The following is a 25,913-nucleotide window of genomic DNA, read 5'->3' as shown; positions in this document are numbered from 1 at the left end:
CAGTCTATTATCACCATGCTCACCTGCTCCATTAATCAGCTCAGATCCCTGGGACCTTTTACATACTTAAGACACACATACATACTGAATTCACTCACAGGACACCATTCCCCAGTACCTGCCTATCACTACTAGCTAGGAACAGGCTCCAGGGGTCTGTATAGTTCCCTGGATCTCCTCAGCTTAGCTGGGCAGGTAGTAACCTAGCTTACATATCTAAACCACCCTGGCACAGAATGCACTCATGGCTCTGGGCTTCATCTCCCAGGAGGCTCCTGGTAACAGATACCCTTCCCCCCCACCCCCAGGTGCAGAAATCCATGGCAACAGTATAGAACACTTCCCTCCCTAGGCCTTCTGTGGGTTTAGGCCTCAGGTGAGTGTGGGGGTGAGTTCCTGGGTTGGAGGGATATGAATATGAGCTACAGGCAAAAGTTTAGCACCTCTGATCTTAGGCTCTAGGCTCAGGTCATGAGGGACAAAGAGAAGACAGCAGGGAATGTATGTACATACTGGGGACATGCTTCCTGGGAGGTGACCTGTCCTAGCCTGAGATATACACTCATTTTGGGTAGACACATGTGTAGGCCTCCTCAGAGAGAACTAACAAGTGCTGTCTGGGCCTCTTAGACACACAAAGAGAGCCCCATGAGGGTCCCACACCTGGGGCACAGGGCAAACTGCATTCTACCTCCTCTCTTCCCAGCTCCTGACGAACATCGAGCATGGCCCCTAAGTCTTGCCAGGAGTCTGAAGATGAACAGGTGTGCACAGCTCCAGCAGGTGTAAAGCCAGACAGCAGTGGCTTAGAGTCCCCAGGTGGCACACCTCTGGACATAGTAGCTCCTTCGTGTTCTCAGAGCAGTAAGCCCTACTGCGCATCCACACCAGGGGTCTGCTCTGCCAAGCAGCAGTAAGGAGGCAGGGGATGGGGCAGCCTCCTGGGTTGGGCCAGCCAAAGAGCCTGGCCTGATCAAACCACAAGGGACTGGAATTGCAGGTTATCCCCTGAAACCCTGGACCCACGTACCCTGAGGCTCTTATGGGAACAGAGAGAACTAGAGATCCAGGCACTTCGGTGGGCTGTCCAGAATGGCCAGAATACCCGATACTACCATATCCTGCAAGAGGTGGCAGGGATCCCCCCTGAGCGGTCAGTGACAAAATCCCCAGCCCAACCCAGGTCCTCCCCAGCCCAACCCAGGTCCTACCCTGCTGTAGCTCCTAGTTTCTTTCTGACAGCAATCTCAAATACTGAACCCTGACTGCTTCTAACTTTAGTCCTTGCACAACTTGACACTCCACTATACTTTTAAATAAGTTACTGTGCTGGAAATGTAACCCTATCCCTGAGGATGTAGACCTCTGCCCAGACCTGCTAAGGTTTACTTTGCCCTGGCCTGCTGTAATGTGTGCCTTCAGGCTTTGATGGCCATGGGGCGTCCTTTACTGCTGGCCTACTCTTAGGAATCCTGGTCTGATCCAGAAGTGCTGAGATTGCTCCTCCTACCAGGAACTCCAAAAGTCAAGACAAATTCCTGCAGAACCAGGTCCAGAAGCTTACGCTAGAGCTGAAGGCACAGAAGGAACAAGCTCAACTGGTGAGGGGGTGGGATCAGGGAACAGGGCAATGCCTTGGCAGGCAGTAGCTACCCACCTAAGGCAGGTCTGAAAGGTGGGGCTGCCGGAGGCCTCTTTCACTGGCAGGCACTCTTGATCAGGAGAAAGAATGCTTGGAGGAGAAACTGCGGCAGAACATCTGTGCAATTCAGCAGCTGGAAGCTGAGCTGCAGACCTTCCAGAAATCGTGTCTTCTACAGCTGGCCCGTTCCTCTTGGGTGGGACGCATGCTTCGGTCTCAGACTGGCAGTGTGGAGGTGAGTTTGTGCCTCTGGTTTGATACCTGCCAAGCACCACCCCCAAACACTCCTTGGGCAGCCAGCATGCTCCTTGAGGGATCCTGGCCTGCTTGAGAAACCTTGTCTCCCTTGAGATGCTTCCACAAGAAAGAATCATAAGACCAACATCCTTCTCATCTTGTTCTCACAAAGTACTCTTAAGGTCAAAAGTTCGAGGCCCTGCCAGGTGGTGATGGCACATGCCTTTGATCCCAGCTCTTGGGAGGCAGAGGTAGGAGGATCTCTGTGAGTTCCAGGCCGGCCTGGTCTACAAAGTAAGTTCCAGGACAGGCTCCAAAGCTACAGAGAAACCCTGTCTGGAAAAACAAAACCAACCAACCAAACAAAAAAAGTTGAGAGGCTCTATGGGGGAAGGGTGTCCTCTCTCAAGCTCCCTACCTTCTAGTCTATGGTTCCTTTTTTTTTTTTTTTTTTTCTTCAAGACAGGGTTTCTCTGTGTAGCTTTGTAGACCAGGCTGCTGGCCTCGAACTCACAGAGATCTGCCTGCCTCTGCCTTCTGAGTAGTGGGACTAAAGGCATGTGCCACCACTGCCAGGCGTCTATGGTTCCTTCTTGCAGGTAGTCACTGCAGAGGTTCTACAGGACCCTACTGATTCTTCTGAGTATGCTGAGGTTCCCACTGCTGGGGAGGTGAGAAAGGCTTGCCACAGGAGGCCTTTGAAGCTCTGCAAGGTGGGGGACCCACATACCTCTTATTTCCTGCCAGGGTTTCCGGTTGGAGGATGTAGACTGGAACAGCATTGCCCACCGATATCCCAACCTCTTCTCCACCATGAGTTTCCACTCAGATCAAAAGTAACTGCATCAGACAGGGAGTCCCCAGGGGTCAGGGGAAGGGAGGACTTGGTCTGACAGAAATGGACCAGTTCCCATTGTGTCTTTAAAAGTCATAGAACCCCTTCAATCCTCAGCTCTGATATGTAATATGTGGAATGGGTTCAAGATAAGGGGAGGAGCTCCAAGGTCAGCATTAAGTCCATTAATTTAACATGAGCTGCTTCTGACTCTTGAGTTCCTAAAACACAAACCATTGCCTTGGGGAGGCTGGCTGGGGTGGGGTCCATGCATGGGTCCTGGGTTTAGGAGCCAAAGCAGCCAGTGAACATATCCTGGTCCCAGGCTGCCCCAGCCCTACCAGTCCTCCGAAATGGATACCTGGGACTCAGAGTGCGCCCTCAAGCATGTGGAGAAGCCTAGCAAAATCGTGGAGTGGAGCGCCTTGCCTTTGGCAGACACCAGCAGCTCAGAAGGTGCAGACTCTGACTCCGGCAGCTACCAGATAGTTCTGCATTCTGGAGCAAAGAAGGTGACAGGCCACCCACCCCAGGGAACAGACTTAACTTCTGAGCAGATGCAGGAATGCACTAGGAGCTTCAGTGGACACACAGAAGGTGGAGTTGTGTGCATCTCCTTTTTGCACTTTAGCAACCTCTCACCTCCACCCAAAGTCCTACTTAGGTCCTTCAGCCCCCAGGGTTCGGCTGCTTCTGCCCGGGATCTGAACCCTGCTGTTGCTTCCCTATTATTCAGACTCCTCATTTGGCCTCCTAGGGAACTTCCATATTGGACTCTTTATTGTGTTCTCCCTCCCTTAAAGGACTTCTTTTTTCAGATCTCCATAAAAGCCGCTCACCTTCGGTTAGCAAGACTGTTCTGGAGCCCTGTATAGACCTTCACCATCAATATGCAAGGCCCCAATTGAAGTGAGGGCTGCCCAGCCATGAGCACACCAGAAAAAGCAGGGAGGGCTGCATGATGGATGGGCTTTCTGGGTGGATAGGGCCCCTCTTCCTTACTTAGTATCCCTTTCTGGCTCCAGCCCACTTGGCTGCTGCTTGAAGATCTCTGCGGTTAGCCACCGAGAGAAGTTCATCCGTATCCTCAACCAGTCTCAGGCAGAGACTGTCGACCTGGGTGGCTTTGTTCTGCAGCAGCTTGTGAGGGACTTCCCTGTGTGCATGTACCGCTTCCCACCTGGTACTCTGCTAGCACCACAGCATCATATCACAGTGAGCCCCGCCCTTTGCCAGCCCACATTGCCTTGCCCTGGCCTACACTGTTCCTCACTTAGCACCCAGCTTTTTTCTAGGTATGGGGTGAAGGAACCAGCAAGACCAAGAAGCAGCTGCCAGTGGCCTTGGGCCAGGACCCCTTCCATTTCCAATCCAGCCGAGGTTGTGTGACAGTGCTAGTCAACCCCCACGGCCAGGTCAGCGCTGATCCCAGCCAAGGAGCAGAGGGGCCAGCCTCCTGGGATCAGAGTAAGTGATGCACCCTGATGGCCCTGCAGGTCCTCAGTGAGCATCAAGCTGCACCCTGTGTGACCCTGGGCTCAAAGATCTTCACTGACAACACTGACTGGTCCATTGACCGCTTCCCGCTCTCAGAGTCCGAGCCCAATGCTGGCTCTGGTGAAGAGCAGCAGCAGCAGCAGCAGCAGCAGCAGCAGCAGCGGCGGCATCGGCCTTCATCCCCACACAAGGGCAGGGTGCAGGATGCTAGGGCCAAGCGCAAGAAGCCAGGGTAGGTGTGAGCCCCTGATTCTGCCTAGCAAAACCTGCCACCTATTTCCCTTGGTGTCGCCTTGGACGAGACTGCTACACTGGCCATAGTATCTTGTATTACCCCTACCTTTGCCCTGAATTGACTAAGATACTCCTCAGGTCCCTCCCACATCTCTAGGCCAGGTGTTCACCAGCAACGCACTAGCGGACTGAGGACTTCAGGATCTCTTCGCCCCCACGAGACCCGGAATATCTTGCCACTCCTGAGCAACCGCAAGCTTCTTCTCCCCGGGGAAGTTCCTGCACAGCAGGAAGGCATGAAAACTGAGACATTGGAGCTCTTGCCTGCAATCCCAGAATGTTCCTCGAGAGTATGCCTCGAGGACTCACAGGGTAGGCAGGAACGCAAAGTCCAGGTGAGTGTGATACTGTCACCCCAGGTTCTCTGGTCTGCCATTCCACACAGCTCTTAGGCCCCAGTGTTTTCTGCAGGTGTGTCGGAAAAGTGTGGACCTGAGTTGCCCCATGGTGGCCCTGTCAGTACAGAGCACAGCCGAGAGCAGATATGGCTTCCGCTTCCTCTGCTACCCTCCCATCACTGAGGAATTGTGCCGGCGGTTATAGGGCAGCCAGGTCAGGCAGGCAGTGCCAGCTGCATAATTTATTGAACCAACCATTGCTTACAAAGTAAAGCACATTTCTGCACTCCTGAGAGTCGAAAATGATTCACTTGGCTTTTACAGAGGGGACATGGTGTCCAAGAGAAAAGAACTGCCCGCACATAGGGAAACCTGCTAATCCACCCAGGATGGCTATGCCTTTTAAGGCTTAGGACAAACAGGCTTAGAACTTGGGCCACATAGGTGACCCAGAGTCTTGGGGCAGAGCCCAGCTCCAGTTCCAGTCACTTAAGCCTTGGCTGCATCCAAGCCAAAAGATCTCAACAAGAAAGGGTTACATTAAGGGAGTGAATGGGCTGGAGGGATAGGGTTCAAGTGATGGAGGCAGTGGATGCCTGGAGGGCAAGCTGCTGGACCTAGTTCTGGATTTGATTCTGGACACCCATGGACTTGATGACTGGGACCTGAGGATACCTCCAGGGCTCTCAGGGCAGTCACTGCAGCCAATCTCTCACCCAGGCCAGACCCCTCACCCAGGCTAGACCCCAAACTACCCAGGACTCTAAACCTACGCCCTCTGAAGGGCAGGTCTGCAGATCTCCCTGAGGATCTGCTGCCTGACTCAAGTGGCATTGGGTACTTTGGGGGAGAAGGGATCAGGTGAAAGCCTGATGTCCTGGAAAGTTCTGGAAAACAAGGAAGAAAACAGCATGTCAGAGAGGACCTGGCAGACAAGGTAGGGGAGTGTTAGTTGCAGCCTGGAGATGGTGGCAGGCTAGGGGTAGTGTAACCACAGGCTAGGGGTAGAGAGGGTTTCAGTGTCCTTTGTGGAACCTACAGACGGAAGCATTCCTGCCCCACTAGGCCATATCCCTTTGCTCTGCACCATCTGCTTTCCAGGGAAAATGTGGCTTCAGCCCTGTGGCTATCTTAAGAGCAGTGGTTCTCAACCTGAGGGTCACCATCCCCACAGGGGTCACATTATCAGACATCCTGCATATCAGATATTTACAGTATGATTCATAACAGTAGCAAAATTATAGTTAAAATAATTTTATGGTTGGGGTCACCACAACATGAGGAACTGTACAGGGTCACAGCATTAGGAAGGTTGAAAACCACTGCTCTAAGGCAAACAAAGTGGCTGGGTTCTAGCTCTGGGTCATCTGAGCTCCATCCTTATGTGTGTGCTCATCCCTGAGGGCCTGGTGGCTCTAGGTCAGTCCTAGAGCCAGTTCTATATTAGTATGTGGTGGGTGGATAGGGTTATCCAGTGCCTTCTAGGCCTGACATCTGTCGCAAGAGGGCTAGACACCACTCCAGTCAGCCCTTCTGGTCACCTTTCTACTATCCTTAACCTGTGTAGTTGTCTTCTGGGGGACCAGCTGTTGACCCTGCTTTACTCTCAGGGCTCTCTTTCTGCCTGCTGCCCCAAGCACCAACTAATCTCCAGAGGGCCAAAAGTGTGGTTATTTGGTCCCTCAGAGATGGTTGTTGACTGACACCTTTATACCTTCGTCTTTTTGTCCATGCTCATAGTGTGCCTTTCTAAGGCATTGCTGGGTAAGGGTCTTTCCTCTGAAGCAGCAGTCACTCTGGCTCCCTTGGAAAGCATTCTGCCTGGCTTAATTCTGCACCCCTATACCTGCACAGGTCAGTCCCACCTGGGTTGAAGCCACTGGATGTTCCTAACTCTCTCTGCCTTAGTCTCCTGGTGGTTTTTGTTGGTCACTTTCCCACCCCCTGGTTTCATACCAGTTTCTCCTGAGGACTGGTGTCTCCTTCTGGAAACCCTTGGCCACCATGAGGCTCCCAACAGGTGCTTGCCTCTGGACTTGCCCTGTATCCTTTTGTGGAATGTCTCCCTGTCTCACAGAGCCCAGGTGCTCTTGAGGTGTCATGGTATGGAGGAGGAGCTAGGATTGACCCTCCCTGGGTCAATACACCCACCCCTACTCCACCCAGAAGGGGAGGATGGCCTCATGCAGCCCCTCTCCCACTCCCAGAGCCTGGCAAGGGAAGAGGCTGAACTATATTATGCTGGCCTGAGTTGGGGACAGCCATACCCAAGTGGGGGGTCAAGTTACTCTCAGACACCAAGGTAGTACCTGAGGCCAGGTGTGGGGGCGTTTGGGAAGTCTTGGGTCTAGTCTGGTCTTTCTGTTCTTCGGGAACCTTCTGTGGGTCCTGAGCTGGAGCCTGAGCAAGCCTTTCCTGCTGGAACTCCAGCTGCCTCTGGAGGAGGGGACTGAGGTGGGAGAAGGCAGAACTGCAACCATGTCTGTCTCCTACTCAGTCCCAGTGGCCATCATACTGGAATGGATCACTGGCCTGTGGCTCCTTTGACCATCTTGGGGGACCAATGACTGCGCAACCAAGGCAGCTTCCATCCCAACGCTCTCCCCCCACCCCAACCAGGACAGGACAAAAGGTGGTAGGGCTGGCTGGCAGGGAAAGGGACACTAACCAAAGGCCAGGGTCCCTCCAGGCCGGAAGCCTAGTCATGTCCAGGTCACAGCTTTCTGCAGGATCAGGCCTTAGGGTGGAGGGGCTGGTGGCCAGCTCTGGCCTATGTGGGGGCAGCTTTTCCAGAGGTGCCCATTCCTAAGGAAGGGAAAGGGCTGGTATGGGGACCTTGACCCTGGAACGGGAGAGCCAGAACATGGACATGCCAGTAGTCCTAAACACTCATGTATGGTGAGAAAGCTCTGGGTGGTGGTCCAATTCAGGGGAAGGACTCTGGATAATGGTTTACTGTGGAGTGAGGGCAATAGGTGATGGTCTACTTTGGGAAGGAGGTCTGTAGTCATAGCCCACTTGGGAGTGTAGGGAAGGCATACCTGATTCTGGTATCTACGTTCCCGAAGGCCTTTGGTGGGGTTCCCACAGAGAACTTGACCAGCACCTGAGGAAGAGGGTGTGGCTATGCCTGCTTTTGGGTCAAAGTACTGCAGGGTCAGCTCTGGGCCAAATAGGTTTAGTTACCATGGGTGAGGTTGCTGGCATGGTCTTCTGTGGCTGGGTTTTCAGAAAGCAGACCTTCAGGCAAGGGGCCCCCAGGAACCAGCAAGGATAGAGCCCATGGCTGGGTCTCAGGCACAGACAAGGTTGGGTCAAGTTTCTGTATGGTGGTTCCATAGGAACAATCTGTCCAGGGTCAGATCCAGAGATCACTGGGTTTATGCTAGACAGCATATTTCAAACTCAGAGCACAGCCTGCCACTCAAGAAGCTGTGTGACCTAGGGACTGGCCTGTGATAGTTTCTTTCCCTTCCTGAAAGACTTCAGCCTCAGACCCTCCTCTCTCTCAACATGGGAAAGGGGGAGCCAGCTGGTACTGCTAATGGGAGGAATCCTGATTGGGGGGGCACTCAATCTGCATGGCTCTGGGGACTAGGAGATAAGGCTAGGAAAGGGAACAAAATGCAGTCATCACCCATCTCTGCAAGGCCTGGGGAGCTAGTGGAGGCCTTTTTTTCCTGAGGTTGAAGGAAGCCTGTCCTCTTGGGGTACTGGTAGAGGCCTGCTTCCTCGAGGGTTGAAGGAGGTCCCTTCTGGAGTCAGGGGTTGGGGCATGGTATCAAGATCCACAGTAAGTGTCTGGCCTACCCAGCCGAGGGAGGAGAATGTCAAGCACGCTGCCTTCCTTGATGGCCTCCTTCACCATCAGCCAGTCCTGGTTCAGCTTCTGGGGAGCAGGCAGGTTGGTGCATGTGGTGGGTACCTCATCTAGGATGTGGAGCTGGGGGACAAGCTTCTTTACCTCTGCCCTATAGTTGTAGTCCTGGGGTGCCTAAAGGGTAGAGGGAAGGGGATAGCAGACCTGGGTCTGGTGGACCCTGCAAGCCAGCTGTTTACTGGGACTCCCTCTTCCAGACTGCTATGGTGCAGGACAGAGGAGATAGGGTAGTGATACTGCCTCATCCTGCTGGAGCATACAGGTACCCTCACCCTCCACACCCAGAGCCAAGGTTCAGGGATGCCCTCTAGCACGTGTAACTGATTATGGGGCTACACTAAGCAGCAGCTATTGAGTTGGACACTGTGCTCAGAGCATGCATGGCCTTTGTGGGGTGCATATGGATTTACCTGCTGCAGAGGAGCTTGTATATGCCTGATATATCCAAATAGTTAGGCGGTTTAGGCCTCCAGTGACAGAAGAGATAGTTCTCATTGAGAACAAGCCAGAAGGGACATGTGGACAGGAGGTACTCATTCTGGGGTGGAGGTGTCCCTCTCAAATATATGCTGACTGGGTGTTCAGCACCCATACCTTGTTGGAAGGGCCAGGGTCTGGCTTCAAGCACACCAGATTCCCCTCCAGTGTGAGCGTGGCCAACCTTGGGCACAGCTGCAGGTACCGCATCTGCCCTAGGTCTTCCACATCGTTGCCCTCAAGGTCTAGCACCTCCAGCTGCTCCAGCAGGCACAGTGGGCTCAGGTCTGAGATGTTGTTGTAGGAGACATAAAGTTCCTGAGGACCACATGGGAGAATCTCAGTTGGGGTCTGACTTGATCTCCATTCCTTGTCCCCGAGTGCTACAGACTTACCTTCAATGCCAAGAAGGAGCCAATGCCATCCAAGTCAGTCAGGCCACAGCGAGCCAGCCACAACACCTGCAGGTGGCCCAGAGAAGTGCCTAGGTCTCTGCAGAAGGCAGGCAGAGTGGTGGTATGGTTAATCTTCAGTGTTAACTTGACTGGATTTAGAATCACTTAGGAGACACATCTGGAGCATGTGTCTGTGAAGGCATTTCCAGAAAGGTTTAACTGAGGAGGGAAGAGCCACCCTGAGTGTGGGTGGCATCTTCTCATGGTCAGGGATCCTGAAGAAAATAAAATAGGGAAAAGGAGAAAGCCAGCTGGTTGCTGGCACCCCCACTTCTCTATTTTCTAATCTGCTCACATGTGAGCAAGCTTCCACCTCCACAGATATGAGCTGCTCCTGCTGCCATGCCTTCCCTGCCATGATGCTGCATCCCCTAAAGCATAAGCCAAATAACCCTCTCCTCTATTAAGTTGCTTCTTGCCAGGTATTTAGCCACAGCAGCAACAATAAAAAGTCACTACTGTAAGTGATCAGTACTGTCATGGGGTTGAGGGTTGTGCCTTTAGCCAACAGAAGCCACCACAGCCGAGCTACCAAACACTCTGACTGCCCTCAGGTGCAGGGATGGTTGTGGCTTTGCTTGTGGTAGCTTCCAGCTGATGAACTCTAGAGATTCCCTATTCCCCTCCCTGTTGTAGGCATGGAGAGCCCATGTCTTTGGGCACAGAGGTCCCTGGAGTGTGGGGACCCTTTTCAACCATGCTGACCAGATGTTCAGCACCTTGTTGGAAAGGCCAGGGGACAGTCTGAAGCATACAAGATTGACCATAAGAAGCTGCCTTCAACCTGATGCTTGAACCAGTCCTTCCTGCTACCTATACCTACTACCTGTTACTGTTCATCCCTGTCTGTACCCATGGAGCCTCTTTTCCCTGCAGTGTACACAGATATTGTGTTTGAGGACCTGTCCTTGCTCTCTCCTGATGTGATACAATTGCCCCCTGGCCTCAGGTTTCATGAACTGCCACTATTTCTCCATGGCCCTATGTCTTTTTGGTAATGCCTCATCTACCATGTAGCCTGTCTGTTGCGCTAGGCTGTATATTTACTTTAGTCTTTTCAGTTGAAAAGATTCAGCATTTACCCTAACGGTTACCTTAAATAATCATTTTTCTACATTTTTAATTAATTAATTTTGGTGTTTTGAGATAGGGTTTCTTTGTGTGGCTTTGGAGCCTGTCCTGGAACTTATTCGGTAGACCAGACTGGTCTCTCTGCCTGCCTCTGCCTCCCGAGTGTTGGGATTAAAGGCATGTGCCACTACCACCTGGCTTTTTCTTTTTAAGCGTGTGCTTGCATGTGTGTGTGTGTGTGTGTGTGTGTGTGTGTGTGTGTGTGCGTGTGTGTCTGTCTGTGTCTGTGTGAATATACACCACATTTGTGCAGGTGCTTGTGGAGACCAGAAAATATCAGATCCTTTGAGGTCAGAATAACAGGTGGTGACAAGTTACCTGTCATGGATATTGGGAACTGAATCTAGGCCCTCTGAAGAGCAAGTCATCTCTCCAGCCCCACTACCTTCCTTATTTTTTGAGATGGTCTAACTTTATAGTCTACACTGGCCTGGGGCTTGAGGCAGTTTTCCTGTTTCAGCCTCTTAGGTGTGTACCACCATACCAGCAATTTTCTCTGTGTCTCTCTATATACTCATGTATATATGACACTGTGGTAGTCACAGTGTTGAACTTGTTTTGTCCTTCCTTTGTTCCTTTGTAATCCTTTTAAAACAAGCTTTACTGATTTGTGTGTATGTGTATCTGAGTGTATGCCATGTGTGTGAAGCTATCCCAGGAGGTCAGAAGAGGCTTAGACCTCTACTGTGCAGCTGCTGGGATCCAAACTCAGGTCCCTTGGGAGAGCAGCAAGTGTTCTTTACTGCTTTCTCTCTCTTTTGAATTCTGTCATGGACAGTTAGCTTGAGTTGTCATCACCCCTGTCTTTTGCAGATCACATTGGTTTCCCGAGGGGCTGCCTTCACTTTGACTTGCCCTGAAGCGTTTGTTGTTGTTGTTGTTTTAGCCCATTTCTTTTCAGAGCTTGCCCACTCCTTTCTTCTTGTAACATGTGGCTTAGAAGAGTTACATGGCTAGACTGAGCTTCAAGGGAGTCAGGCAACTTCCATTTCTTTCAGAGGACCACATATCCAGCTGAAAATGGATTCTTCTTGTAGAGGGATAATTATCAGGAAATAATTAGATTTTTCCATACTTTGTAATAATAGGAAAACTATAACATTCTTAGAGTTGATGGCAAAAAGCAAAACATATACCACTTGTTGAGTCTTACAATGGACACAAAGTGATGTCTGAAGTTTTAAATGAACTTACCAAAAAGTTAGAATAGTTAGTTTGGTGTCTTAGGCTTTCTCTCTGTTTTAAAAGATTTATTTATTGTGTGTACAGTGTTCTGCCAGCGTGTATGCTGCAGGCCAGATGAGGGCACCAGATCTCATTATAGAGTGTTGTGAGCTACCATATGGTTGTTGGGAATTGAACTCAGGACCTCCAGAACAGCAGCCAATGCTCTTAACCACTGAGCCATCTCTCCAGTTCCTTAGTTAGGATTTCTATTGCTGTGAAGAGACATCATGATCACAGCAACTCTTTTTTTTTTTTTTTTTTTTTTAAGATTTTATTTATTTATCATGTATAGCATTCTGCCTGCATGTATGCTTGAATGTCAGAAGAGGGCACCAGATCTCATTACAGATGGTTGTGAGCCACCATGTGGTTGCTGGGAATTGAACTCAGGACCTCTGGAAAAGCAGTCAGTGCTCCCAACCTCTGAGCCATCTCTCCAGCCCCACAGCAACTCTTATAAAGGGAAATATTTAACTGGGGGGTGGCTCACTTATAATTTCAGAGGTTCAGTCCATTATCATGGAGGGGAACATGGTGGCAAACAGGCAGATATGCTGCTGGCTACATCTTGATCAAAAGACAACAGGAAGTGGACTGAGTGTCACACTAAGTGAAGCTTAAGCATTTGAGACCTCAACCCTCCCCCCACAGGGACATACTTCCTCTAACAAGGCTACACCTACTCCAACAAAGCCATGCCTCCTAATAGTGCCACTCCCTATAGGTTTATGGGGCCCAATTATGTTCAAATTACCACATCTGGTATGTATGGTGGCATACCTGTTATCGAAGTTCAGGAAGCTGAAGGAGACATCATTACCTCAGTTCAAGGCTAGCCTGGGCAACCTAGTGAGAGCTGCCTCATCACTTAAAACAAGCTGGGTATGGTGGCACATGCCTTTAATCCCAGCACCAAGGAGGCAGATATAGGTGGATCTCTGGATTTAAGGACAGATTGGTCTACAAATCAAGTTCCAGGACAGCCAGGGCTATACATAGAAACTGTCTCAAAAAGAGCCCTGCCTCTCCCCCTCCAAAAAACAACCAAGCCAGGCATTGTGGCTCACACCTGTATTCTCAGCACTTGAGAAATAGAAGCAGAGACCAGAAGATGAAGAATTCAAGACCAGGGACTAGAGAGATGGCTTAAGAGCACTGGCTGTTCTTCCAGTAGATGGGAGTTCAATTCCCAGCACCACGTGGCAACTCCTGACCATCTAAAACTCCAATCCCAGGGACTCTGATGCCCTCTTCTGGCCTTTGAGGACACTAGGCATGCACATGGTGCAAAATACCTATACACAAAATAAATAATAAAAAAGAAATTCTATCAGCCTGGGCTATATATCCAGTTTAAGGTAAGCCTGGGTTACTTGAGACTCTGTCTGAAAACAGAATAAAAACTGGAGGATTAGAGCAACTGTGGCAAGCACTCAGTTCAAGGAGAAGGAACAGTAACAAAAGCCAAAAAGGAAGAATGAAGTCAAGATAAGGATGGATCTGTTACAGTCAGAGAAAGATAATAGCCCAGAGTTGATTTTTCTAGCTGACAAGACTAATGGAGAGATAGAGATAGAGACAGATAGGTAGAGATAGAAGAAAATAGATAGATTGCAAATATAATGCATCTGAAAAGAGAATCAAGGTGGCCATAGCAGCAATATAAGATGATAAAAGACCAGTATGAAGGAAGCATGCACAAGCAACTTTAAGTCTTGTCAAGCTTGGCACTTACAGAAACAGAAAACTTGGCTCAAGGCCTGGGAGGTGGCTAAGTGGGTAAAGTGCTTGATGTGCAAGAAAAGGAACTGAGTTTGGATTCCAGGTATAGCAGCGTACACACATGAGCTAAGCTTTGGGGGGCAGGTATACTAGCAGCATACACACATGATCTAAGCTTTGGGGGGCAGGTATAATAGCAGTGTACACGCATGATCTAAGCTTTGGGGGGCAGGTATAATAGCAGCATACACACATGATCTAAGCTTTGGGGGGCAGGTATAATAGCAGTGTACACGCATGATCTAAGCATTGGGAGGCGGGAGGCAGGCTGTTTCCAGGGGTTCACTGGCCAGCTTACCTAGTTGAAACAGCAAGCTTTGGGTTTAATAAGAGACCCATTCTCAAAAAATAATGTGGGGAGTGATAGAGGAAGACATTCAATGTTGACTTCTGGCCTCCGAATATATATACGTAGATGGGCAAGGGTACCTACATATACATGTGTGCATGCACAGACAGTCCACCACTAGTACCACCATCACCACAAAAAACCTAATTTGAAAATAGGACTCTTCTGGTTTGAGCAGAGTTTAAAAGTATGTTCTAAAACTGGTGATGTTGGGCAGAGGCAAGAGGATCACCATGAGTCTAAGTACAGCCTAGGCTACACAGCACATGCCTATGATTTCAACACCTGGGAGGGTTAGTCAGGTGCAGGAGGATCAAAGTTTGAGGCCAGGGCCAGGCAGTGGTGGCACTAGCCTTTAATCCCAGCAGTCCAGAGGCAGGCAGGCAGATCTTTATGAGTTTGAGGCCAGCCTGATCTATAGAGTGAGTTCTAGGACTGGCTCTATAGCTACACAAAGAAACTCTGCCTCAAAAAATGAAACAAACAAAAAGTTGGAGGTCTAAGAGAGCACTTAGAGGTTAAGAGCATTGGCTATTCTTCCAGAGGACCTGGGTTCCAGCACCCACACGGCAGCTCACAACTGTCTGTGACTCTAGTTCCAAGGGATTAAAAACACCTCTTCTGCTCTACTCAGGTACCAGGCATACACCTGGTACACAGATACATACAGGGAAAATACCCATCAAAATAAATAATGAAAAAAATAAAAATATGATCCAGATCATGTGGATGGTGGTGGCGCCTTATCTTTAATCCCAGCACTCAGAAGGAAGAGGCAGGCAGTTCTCTGAGTTCAAGGCCAGCCTGTTCCAGAACAGCCAGGGCTATACAGAGAAAACCTGTCTCAAAACAAAACAAAACAAAACAAAACACAGTAGTGCTGACTCTGGGGTTAAAAGATGATTTACCATTAAAACTCATTAAGGGGCAGGGTGTGGTGGTACATGCCTTTAGTTCTAGCACTGGGGAGGCAAAGGCAAGTGAATCTCTGTAAGTTTGAGGCCAGCCTGGTCTACAAAGCAAGTTCCAGGACTGACAAGGTTACACAGAGAAACCTGTCTTGTAAAACCAAAAACTCTAAAATAAAACAAAACAAACAAAATCCCAACGCTCTCTCACCACCACCACCACCACCACCACCAAAAAAAAAAAAAAAAAAAAAAAAAAAAAAGGCCTCATTAAGGGAGAAAGAACAGAGCATTAATTAATACATCATCCTTGAAAGAGACATTGGGCAAATGCCAGTCAAAATCAGGAATGAGCTACAGATGGCTGCTATCACTGTTACTGTTTAAAAAGGTTCTGGCTACCAGGCCCTAACAAGTACTATAAGGCAAGAAAAAAGAATAGCATAAGGGTTGGCAATGAGGAGGCAAGACTGTTAGGGTGTGCTGTGGAGCAATGCTGAACTAACCATGTGTGAATTTTGAAGAGTTCAGGTACACAAAGAAGACACTTAGGAAATCCAGTCTTGTTTCTGCCTAGCTTCTCTCTCTCCTCTCTTTCTATCCCTCTCTCCTCTCTCTGTCTTTCTCTGTCTCTGTTTCTATCTCTCTAACCCAGAGAGTAGGCAGGCAGAGACTCATGTATCCCATATATAACAGAGGATGAGCTCTTACATTCTGGAATTATAGGCATATCCCACAATGCTTGGTTTATATAGTGCTGGGGCATTTAACCAGAGCTTTGTGCACACTAGGAAAGTACGCTATTGACTGAGCTATATCTTCAGCCCAGTTTCTGCCAATTAAAAACTTTGCTATTTGTTCCTTCCCTCCTTCTCTCCCATCCTTCCTTTAAATTTTTTGAGACAGGATGTCATTCCACAGACCAGTCTGGGCTAGTATTCACTGTGTAGCTTAGTTTGGCCACAAACTCATGGCAATAGTCATTCGTCAGCTTCCTAAATGTTGAGATTATAGTTGTGAACAACCATACCTGGCAGTATAGTATTTCTTCACATTTTTAGTAATTACCCCAAAAGAAAAGTCAACAATGAAAAACCAGAAACAAGATGACATTTACAGCCATAGCCACTGTCTAGTATATAGGAGTCTAACAACACCTGTACCTGGGGCACAGGTTGGGGGAGTTGGTTGGTTCACTGCAACTATAATTCCCATCTCTTAGATAATAGTTGGTGGAAGAGACTGTGACAGGTACACTTCTTACCAGGGGTGTGTAAAAGGGCTCTGGGGATATTGCTTATACTCCCCAGAGGAAATAGTCCCTGCTGTAGATGAAGGTGGCCCTGCCCCAGGTCTTGTTCTCTGGCACCTCAGAGCATGACTGTATTTGGAAACAAGGTCATTATGGCTCTAATTAGTTGGGATAAGGCCATGTTGGAGCAGGATGGACCCTATAAGTGAAAGAGGGGAAATGGACATACTAGAGGAGTGCTGGGGGAGATGAAGTTGGAGGTTCATGATATTTCTACACGACAAGGATGGCCAGTACATGCAGAAGGTGGGACAGACTGGACAGATTTCCCCTCATAGCCTGGGAAGGACCATCCTCCCCTACCTGAATCGGGTTTCTGTTTCCAGCCCAACCTAGGCAAATGTACTGCTGAGGCCTGTTTGCATTCCTTGTTATAGTGGCCCCAGGGAAATGGTTATACTCTCCTAGTCATATGTACTGAATGAAGGCTGTAGTAACTGCCCCATGATAGCACAGGCAAAATGACAAAGGGTCATATTTCACCTACAGAATCCCTGGCCCTTTGCTGTGAGTCTGACTACTGAACTAACCTATTCCAGATCTTCTTGTCACCAGAGCAAGCAGGAGATACTGATGTCTTCTCCCTGAGTATCCCCGGGCTTTACTCTAGAGGATGGAATAATTTCTCCAGTTTAGGCTGATGTGAAATAAGCTCATGTCTGTTTGTGAACATGCTAACTGACACACTATAGAGAGCAAACTTGTAAACTCCATTTAAATACATAAAACACACTAATGGAAAGAGGCCATATTATGGATGTATTTAACCTAACAAGTATACCCAAACTAGTACATAAATCGTTTAAAATTAATTTTAAAATCACAAAAGATTAGTGCATGAGCACATGAAGCCCACTAGCCTGACTGGATTATAAAATCCAACTGCAAGGATAAGTAATGTTCAAGACAGTCACAGTCATTCTGGAGTAAGGACGCAGAGGAGAGTGTAGCACAGACTGGAGTTACACAGATAGCATGGCACTGAGGTAAGGGACCAGCTAATGATCCCAAGTTCCTAACAAATAACAGGCCAGATAATAGTTCACTGGGAATAACATTGCTTTACAGACAATAAGAAGACAGCTATTACCCAGAATTGTTTGGACTGGAACTAATCAAATCAAAGGGCTCTGCCATAGGTTGCCACTCACAGGCTGAAAGGACATACTGAGAAGTCTTGCAAAGTTGATGCACCAGAATATAAAAGATAATTCCTGGTAATTAACAAGAAAAGAGAATACACCTTTAAATTAGCACATGTACAGGAAACAAAACCCAGCATCTAGCAAGGAGAGAATGAGGAGCAATGACGGTATGTGAAATGAATGCATCCAAATATTTTTTTTAACAGTTCCCAAAGTATCTATGGAATATCAGAACATGTAGGTGGGGTTTCACAAACAATGGCACTAAGCAAAAGATGCTTGTCCCAGCCTGGCATGAAGTCACTCTGTGGCAGTTCCAGTCCATGTATTTAGAAAATTTGTGTGCATGTTGATGATTATTTTCAGGGGATAAACTATCTCAGCTTTGGATGAAATGATAGACACTATATCAAAATTATTTTCCATCTCTTACAACATTGCCTGATATTTTAATATTTAATGCTTATCTTTGCAGTCATCTATGTTACAATAACAATTTATGGGATGCTGTTATTCAGTCAGTTTCCTGTTACAAATATTTATTCATTTACAATCATTACAGGGTGGTAAACACCAACTAACCTAGTTGCAGAATTAAGTAAATTAAGAACTTAAAAATGTCACTATGTTTTCATTGCTGTGATCAAACTGCTGGGGTGTTTTCAAACATTTGTGAACTGACTATATTTTGTTTAGAATTATTTTGTTTTGTTGCAAGTACTATTTTATGTTTTCTTTTCTTCTTTCTTTCTTTCTTTCTTTTTTTTTTTTTTTTAAGACAGAGTTTCTCTATGTAGCTTTGGAGCCTGTCGTGAACTGGCTCTGTAGACCAGGCTGGCCTTAAACTCACAGAAATCCTCCTGTCTCTTCTTCTCGATTGCTGGGATTAAAAGGTGTGTGCTATCACCACTAGGTTTATTTTATGTTTCTTAAGGTTTTTGTTGTTGTTTTGAGACAGGGTCTCATGTATTCCAGATTGGCTTTGAATTCACTATCTATGGAGCTGAAGATGACCTTGAAGTTTCTGATACTTAGTATGAGGTCACAGGCCTGCACCACTATACAGTTTCATTATTTCTTAGTTTTATAGTATCTTTGCTTTTCTTTCATGTTTTCCATCATTTATTTATTTGTTTTTGTTTGTTGGTTGGTTGGTTTTTGAGACAGGGTCTCACTGTGTAACCCTGGCTGGCCTGGAATTCACTTTGGGGACCATTCTGGCCTTGAATTGACAGAAATCAGACTGCCTTAGCTTTCTGAGTGTCAGAATTAAAGGTGTGTGCCCCAAGCCTGGCATCCTCTATTTTATTTAGGTGCTTAAAAAAAAACATGCCTTTATTACTCTTTGAGATAATTTGTTCATCCAAACCTAGAAAACTTCTCCGTTAATGGGGGGGGGGGTGTGGAACAGCCATCTGCTAGAACACCATGTGCCAGGTGTACAGCTGAGAAGGTACGTCCCATATCATCCCTAGAAAGGGTTGTTGGGCTTCAGTACCAGGTAGCTGCTTGACTTCTGTTACTCCATGGCAGCTGCTGAACATCAGCTCTCTTGTCTTTGTCTGCATTTGCATATCTCCATTGCTTTGCTGAATTCTGTTTCCTGCTTTATTTGTTAAACAGCAATGTAAGCTAAAAAGAACTGGACACTACACTTGGAGTTCAATTCAGATAGTTAAGAACTTAAGACAAAGAGAGAGACAGTCTCTTTCTCTCTCTCTCTCTCTCTCTCTCTCTCTCTCTCTCTGTGTGTGTGTGTGTGTGTGTGTGTGTGTACTATTGTGGATTGAATCTAGGACTTTATGCATGAAAGACAAGTACTCTCCCAAATGAACTACATCCCCAGCCTCTTTCTAGAATTTTAACTGAAATTTCCCTGCCTTATACTCCTAGACTTGAGGCAGCAGCACCTTCACAAGTCTCTTTGCTTAAACTTTCATACAGTCTGCTATTCTCTTGGCTTTGTTCTTTCTAGTTTAGTGGGACAGAACCACATTTTGAATGCCATCTTATAAGCTAGTTCCTAAGAACGCTGAAAACATCAAGCTTTCTTGACACTTCAGCCCCTGTTCAGGAGATACATATTCTTCTGGGCCTGGCTTCAAGGAGAGGGTTGGCTTGGAGGCAGCTCTTACCTCCTCATCTTCCTAGGGGCACTAGACACTTCCCTCCAGCTCCTGGCCCTAAGGTTGTAGTTGATTCCTGGGTTGCAGTGTGAGGTAAGGGAGCTCTGGAGCCTCTAAGTCTAGACTGGTTTGGGCTGTTATCAGCCAGCCACCGGACCTAGTATAACAATCTTGACCAGGACTCTGGCTTTGATTTTTTTCCTATCACTCACATTCGTGGCTGCTTCCCCTGAGGGTGAGAAGTACCAGCCTCACTGCAGGGTGTCAAAATGGGAGTCAGATACACTAAGATACTTGGAAGGCAGGGTACCTGGGACCCACCCATATGGGATCCTACCCTTGAGTCTCCCATATCTCCCTTCCACTGAGCCCACACCTGAGTCAATGTCTCTAAAACCTTCACCCTCCAAGGGTCAACAGGGTGCAGCAGAATCTTGACAGTAGGGGCAGCCTGCAGCAGCTGAGTTTCAGGCCCAGTCCCTGCTTGCCCAAGACCAGGCTCTCACCTGAGGGAGCCCAGACAGCTGTGGTTCAGCTTCAGTTGGATCAGGTTAGGGAGGTGCACTCCTGTGAACCACAGGAAGGAGAGGTTGGCCCAACCCCAACAACCCTGCCCACCTCTTTGTAGTATTCCCCACACCCCCAAGGGGCATCAACATCTGAAGGGCTGTTCACAGGCTGTTCATGGCCTTTTCTGGCTCATAGTGGGACGGATACTGTGGGGTTCTGGTTTCTCTTTTCTTTTCTTTCTTTCTTTTCTTTTTTCTTATTTCTTTTTTTCTTTCTTTCTTTTTTTTTTTTTTTTTTTTTCTTTTTTTGTTTTGCTTTGTTTTTTCAAGACAGGGTTTCTCTGTGGCTTTGGAAGCTGTCCTAGGGTCCTCTGCAGGATCTGGCCCAGTGTTCTGAGCCTTCTCTCCCCTCAACATGCATGCAGAGGCTGCCCCTTCCACCCATCTGTAGCCTAGCACAGGTAAAATAGGTGTAGAAGGTGAACACACTGGCAAGGACTTGACTTGAAGAAGGGGAGCCAGGTTGGCATGGATAAGGTGAACCCTGAGCATATCCCCTCCTTGGCCCCTAGAGCCTGAAGCACCCCCTTGGAGGTCTTTTAGCATGCAACATTAAGTAACAAGTCTCAGGAATGCCCTGCCAGTGTCCTGCACAGCCTAAAGCTCCAGGAGAAGGTCCACATTCTCAAAGCTTCTTAGGGTAAGATTCTGGCTCTATGAGACAGAGTCCCTGAATGATGACAAAAGGGATATAGTGTGGTCTATATGGCGCCAGGGAAGAGCTGATGTCCCCTGACCTCACAGGTGCACAGAGATGCTGCACTGAGCTATCAAACACTTGAATGGAAAACTGAAAACCAATCTAACTGGGCCTGGGGGTGTTTAACTTCACTTGTAATCAGAAAAAAGCAAACAAAATGCTTAACTATCCTGAACAGCAAGACTCTTTCCTGTTGGGATGGTTGGTAAAATTTGAATAAGGTCTGTGACATAGATAAGAGTGTTCTATTAATGTCCTTTTCTGACTTGGATCATTATACTGAGAGTATTTAAGGTAATGTTCTTCTTAGGAAGCAGGCATTGAAGTATTAGTGAACAAGAGGAATGGTCTCTCAAACAGATTTTTAAAAAGCATCTTGTGTGTGGTGTGTGTGTGTGTGTGTGTGTGTGTGTGTGTGTGTGTGTGTGTGTGTGCAGACATGAGAAAGAATGGTAGAATCTCAGGCAATTGCAGAGGTGGATTCTGGAGGAAGAGTATGTGAGGGATCAATATAACATCTGTGCAATGAGTCTATAAATTCCAAATCCTTTCCAAATAAGCTCTGGGAGCACCTTTCATGGGAGCATAGTATTCTTGATTTTGCCCTACTGGAACTGGTGTTTGGGTGTGGTCCCTGAAAGTCAATTTGGAATGTATACCCTGGGCTGAAACGTATTTCTAAGCTATTATACATCTTAGTTCTACAGTCCAATCTTAAGAAAAGGGACATGCTGTCCAAGGTGTTTGCTAGCTTTTCATTTACAACCAGGAAATACAATTGGCTCATGGGAAGGTCTAGTTGTGACAGTCACAGGGGCATGGGTGTGACCAGCGACTCTCACCGAAGTTCCCCAGGCTGTTCTTACGGGTGTCCACACACATCTCCAGCACCCTCACCAGTTGGAGGTCATCTACCTGGGCCAGGGCCTGCTGCAGAAATCATCAGGTGTCACTCCCAGTTTTCTCCATGCTTTTGGCTGAGGACTCTGTAAAGGTGCCTACTGGAGCAGGTGGCAAATGTTCCCCTGCCTCATCCAGGCTGGGCTTGCAATAAAAGTTTGGCTGGTGGGCATGACACGAGCAGAGGTTGAAACTGACTATCAGGGAAGGGGTGCTGTCAGGGAAGGGCCTGCACCTAGGAGCCCAGTCTCCATACGAGACCTTCAGAACAGATCCAACAATGCAGTTGGAACCCAGAGCCCTGCTGAGCAGCACCCAGCCACAGCATACCTGGACCAGAGGACACACAAAAAACTCATGCTGGAAGTCAAGGGGAGGGGGCCCAACTGGTCTGTCTGATTTTGTAGACGGACGACTACACAAGCCTATCCCCCCTCACCCCTTTTAAGACAGGGTTTCACTGGACAGCCTTGGCTGTCTTGGAACTTGTCCTGTAGACCAGACTGGCCTCAAACTGACAGAGAGCCACCTGCCTCTGCTTTCTGAGTGCTGGGATTAAAGGCATGTGCCACCACCACCCAGCTTAGACAAGATCTTGTCTATGTATATGAAATACAAGGATGGTCTGTCAGGACCCTGGGCCACACCTGCTATGTCATCAGGGGACACTTGGGGAACACATGGAGGTTCTGGCCTAGCAGGCTAAACAGTTATTCTGAGGAGGTCCTGGGTGATACCATCTATCAAGATTCTCTTCTTCATAGTGGCCAACCATGAGTGGGTAGCAAACTCTTAAGTCCTGGGAGATTCATGGTTGCCCAGATGTACTCTACAAAGCCTTAGGACTCTGGGATAGGGTATACCTATAGGCTCTCACATTGGATTTTGAGGAAAGTCTTTATCTGCTGCCAATTTAGGCAGCATGCCAAAGACAGATCCTACCTCAGGCAGGTTGAGAGGAGACTGAGGAACTCTAGCCTTGAGAGGGGAGCCATATGCCATGACCAGCTGCCCTTTCAGCATCCCAGTATGCCACCTCCTACTCCTCCCTGCTGCAACATCAGCTCTTGAGTAACAGGCTTCTTGTCTGCTTGAGCACAGCCTCAGCCAATAGTTACGGAACCCTAGCCCAACAGTGCCATCTGTGATCTCAATGCCTGTGGATACTTGTGTCACTTGGATTGCTGGCAGGGACCCTAATGGTAGAAAGGTAAGGGGTACCTAGCAGAGGGGAAACTGGATGTCAGCAGAAATGGTGCCAGTATGTCACCTCATGCAGACCCATGGCAGAGCCTCAGGCCCAATCACTTACCAGTCGAGCCGGTGAAAGGTGCTCCTCTACCCGCCACTCCCTGTGGATATCCCCATGGCTGCCCAGTCTCTTCTTTTGTGGGCAGGGGTTGTTTAGGCCCTGCCAGCTCAGCTCCCGTACCCGGATACTAGCTGTGCCTGGCCGAGGCCCCTGGGATCCATCCCAGGCTGGGTCCATCCACATCCAACCTGTTAGGAGAGGCAGAGGACCAAATCTCCTAGCTTACAAGGTTCTAGTTCCCATCAATGGCCCACAAAGCCTCTAGGTCAGCTCTGACATCTCCCCACATCACAGCCTGACTTGGCCTGGCCTGAGGGACCCTGGGAAACCTCAGTGGTCTAGATAACTGGACAGTCCATGCCCACTCCTCTGCTTTCAGCTCAAACTTCCTGCTTGTGCTAATAACTTCTGTCCCTTTACTTCTGTATTTTGGAAAAAAAGAGATGTACGTATCCATTTTATAATTCATGTGTGTATATGTTAGTATGTGTGCATATGTGTGTATATGGAGGCCAGAGGATAACTTTGGGTGCCATTCCTCAGTTGCCATCCTTTTTTTTTTTTTTTTTCCTGAGGTAAGTTTTCTCACTGGCCTGCGGCTCACCAAATAGGCTAAACTGGGCTTGCCAGCAAGTCCCAGGCACCTACCTGTCTTTGTCTCCCCAGTGCTGTGATTACAATCTCACACTACCATGTCTGGCATTTTATATGAGAGTTCTGGGGATCAAACTCAGGTCTTCGTGCTTACAAAGCAAGTAATTTTCTGTCTGAGCTATCTCCCTATTCCTTTATTTGGTTCTGTATTTGTTTTCCAGAGTACTGGCTCCATGCTTTGCCATGTTGGGCATCATAAAGGCTGTGAATTGGTGCTGGAAAGATATCTATGTGGTTAATAGCGTTTGGCTGCTCTTGCAGAGGACCTGTGTTTGATTCCTAGCATCCATATTGGGTAGCTCATAAATGCCTGTAACCAAGGGATGGATCAGCTGCCCTCTTCTGGCCTCTGAGGGCACTTGTACTCTGTGGTACACACACACACACACACACACACACACACACACACAGACATGTATATATAAGATAAAGAATATTTTTTTAAGACTAGGGATACTGGACAAGATGCCTATATCGACCAGCAGCCATCTGTCACTGACAGTTCCCCAGGCTGCCCCAGACCCTGGTTGTGGATCTTTCTTCATTAATGGTCTCTTGAGTTTAGGTTCAGGCTCAAGATAGCAGACATTCCCTCTAACCCACCTCCTTCTCTGATTGAGGCCCCACCTGCAGGTAGCTGGCTCCTGCTGTAGGTCAAACATCCGGGCAAGGGGGCCACATGTGTCTACATGTAATACCTGTAAGAGAGAGTTAGATTAGCTTACTGGCTATATCACTGTGCTTGGTCTGTAGCATCTGGGCTGAGGTGGCCAAGGCCAGCTCAGAAGCAAGCAGGTACAGGAATGGAGTGCCGTTAGCTGGGGACCTGGTTCTGAACCCCCTGTGACCATTTTAATGGGAGATGAGGCTCAGATAATGAAGAAGATAGTTAAGGGTCCTTCTGGATCACCCAATGCAAACTAAGACATGGTCCTCATCCAAACCCTACTGCTTTTTCCACTCTTAAAGGGGATTCTGGGTGTGTGGTTCTGAACCTCCTGTAGGCCCACCTCTCCTGAACTCCTTCCCATACCTCTAGAGGATTTTTTTTTCAGGTGCCTCTAAACCTCTGGCAACAGGCTCACCTACTGCTTCTCCTTAAAGATACAGAGGTCTGTGTTTGGCCTCAGACCTTGAACTCAACAGTCTTTGGGCTGCAGTGAGAACTCTGCCCAGAACATTCTTCTTGGCCACCATCCCATCGTCCCTGACCTCCATCCATCCAGGTTTGGCCGACCCCTAACGCCTGCATTTCCTACCTGTCTTCCCCAGATACATTTTTTGTATTAAGAGTTACCTCTTTCCACAGCACTTCATGATTTATTGCTTACTCAGTCCAGTGTGTCTTGCCCCACAGATGTAGGCCTCACTCCAGGTGTCCCCTAGCACAAGGGACATGGAGAGGTAATGCCCAGCTCTCACCTGAGGGGTGGGCCAGGATGCCAGAGACCTGGGGCCCACTCCTGGGCCCCTCCACCGCGGCGGTCGCTCTCTCAAGTGAGGGCTTTTTTATTTTTTCCTCCGCGGTGGGGTTGCGGCCCTGGCGCCATGGCAACGGGGGCGGGGCCTTATTTGAATACCCAAATATTCGTGAGCCGCGGGCATCCGGGACTGAGGCAAGATGAGACCCGCCCCCTAGCAACGGTTGCCGGGACACGCGGCAGATCCGGTGGGAGGGCTCCCCAGTGTAAGGAAGGCAAGCGGGACGTCTGAGAAGACGCCCACAGAGGTTCGGAGAGTTGCCCGTGAGGGGTTTCTGGCCCGCTCTGGATTATCTACCTGCTGGCCGCATCGGCCGAGCCTAGCTTGCACCCCGGGCGACACATGAGCGCGTGCCCCCAGGCCTGCATCACCAGAGGAAAGCCCTGTCGGTTTTCTAAGGAGGACGCGCTTACTCGTTTCTTTGAAATTTCAAAGTGTTGCAAACATGTCATTTGCGTCTGACACAGATGTACCCTATTTGCTTGAGTGGATGGAACATTTCATTTTGCCCTAATACCAACTTTTCAGACTTCCGGGGTCCTTCTTCAAATGGGGCGCAGTATGAGCTGCTGCAGGGTTGGGACCTCGAGTTTGGGGGAGGTAAGGGAGAGTCTTCTCCAAAGCACAAGGAACGCGGTGTGATGGGCCGATGCTGCCCCGG

The 25,913-nt window shown here is 48.5% G+C and overlaps 2 protein-coding genes across 8 annotated transcripts; one reads left to right on the top strand and one right to left on the bottom strand.

Annotated features, from left to right (window-relative positions):
- Nucleotides 1-725: 725 nt before the first annotated feature.
- On the top strand, nucleotides 726-5,130 carry Lmntd2 (lamin tail domain containing 2). The gene is made up of 13 exons (XM_051193348.1): nucleotides 726-913; nucleotides 1,001-1,153; nucleotides 1,514-1,601; nucleotides 1,722-1,877; nucleotides 2,479-2,550; nucleotides 2,627-2,715; nucleotides 3,040-3,311; nucleotides 3,533-3,623; nucleotides 3,740-3,929; nucleotides 4,010-4,129; nucleotides 4,211-4,443; nucleotides 4,603-4,840; nucleotides 4,917-5,130. Exons 1-13 carry the CDS (start codon nucleotides 726-728, stop codon nucleotides 5,046-5,048), a joined length of 2,022 nt encoding a protein of 673 aa, XP_051049305.1. The 3' UTR covers nucleotides 5,049-5,130.
- Lrrc56 (leucine rich repeat containing 56) lies at nucleotides 5,071-25,913 on the bottom strand. Of its 7 annotated transcripts, none has more exons than XM_051193345.1 (13): nucleotides 25,193-25,349; nucleotides 24,398-24,468; nucleotides 23,117-23,304; nucleotides 21,747-21,834; nucleotides 20,142-20,202; nucleotides 9,596-9,692; nucleotides 9,318-9,518; nucleotides 8,654-8,837; nucleotides 8,030-8,191; nucleotides 7,885-7,949; nucleotides 7,512-7,648; nucleotides 7,153-7,292; nucleotides 5,071-5,730 (listed from the first exon to the last, which is right to left on the bottom strand). In XM_051193345.1, exons 3-13 carry the CDS (start codon nucleotides 23,297-23,299, stop codon nucleotides 5,384-5,386), a joined length of 1,665 nt encoding a protein of 554 aa, XP_051049302.1. In that variant the 5' UTR covers nucleotides 23,300-23,304; nucleotides 24,398-24,468; nucleotides 25,193-25,349; the 3' UTR covers nucleotides 5,071-5,383. The 7 variants fall into 7 exon arrangements, with proteins under 7 accessions (XP_051049302.1, XP_051049299.1, XP_051049296.1 ...); XM_051193342.1 differs by lacking the exon at nucleotides 5,071-5,730 and adding an exon at nucleotides 6,525-6,932 and having other exon boundaries at nucleotides 8,654-8,732; XM_051193339.1 differs by lacking the exons at nucleotides 5,071-5,730; nucleotides 25,193-25,349 and adding exons at nucleotides 6,527-6,932; nucleotides 25,774-25,913.

Source organism: Phodopus roborovskii, unplaced genomic scaffold, assembly GCF_943737965.1.
Source record: "Phodopus roborovskii unplaced genomic scaffold, PHOROB, whole genome shotgun sequence".
NCBI lineage: Eukaryota > Metazoa > Chordata > Mammalia > Rodentia > Cricetidae > Phodopus > Phodopus roborovskii.
This window is presented reverse-complemented; position numbering and strand designations above follow the sequence as displayed.

Coding starts and splice junctions, on each gene's coding strand:
- Lmntd2 (XM_051193348.1), top strand. CDS start 726: ATGGCCCCTAAGTCTTGCCAGGAGTCTGAAGATGAACAGGTGTGCACA. Junction 914..1,000: donor GTCTGCTCTGCCAAGCAGCA/GTAAGGAGGCAG, acceptor CTGGAATTGCAG/GTTATCCCCTGAAACCCTGG. Junction 4,841..4,916: donor GGCAGGAACGCAAAGTCCAG/GTGAGTGTGATA, acceptor TGTTTTCTGCAG/GTGTGTCGGAAAAGTGTGGA.
- Lrrc56 (XM_051193345.1), bottom strand. CDS start 23,299: ATGTGGATGGACCCAGCCTGGGATGGATCCCAGGGGCCTCGGCCAGGC. Junction 21,835..23,116: donor ACCTTTCACCGGCTCGACTG/GTAAGTGATTGG, acceptor TGATTTCTGCAG/CAGGCCCTGGCCCAGGTAGA. Junction 5,731..7,152: donor GCCCCCACACCTGGCCTCAG/GTACTACCTTGG, acceptor CTTGTTTTCCAG/AACTTTCCAGGACATCAGGC.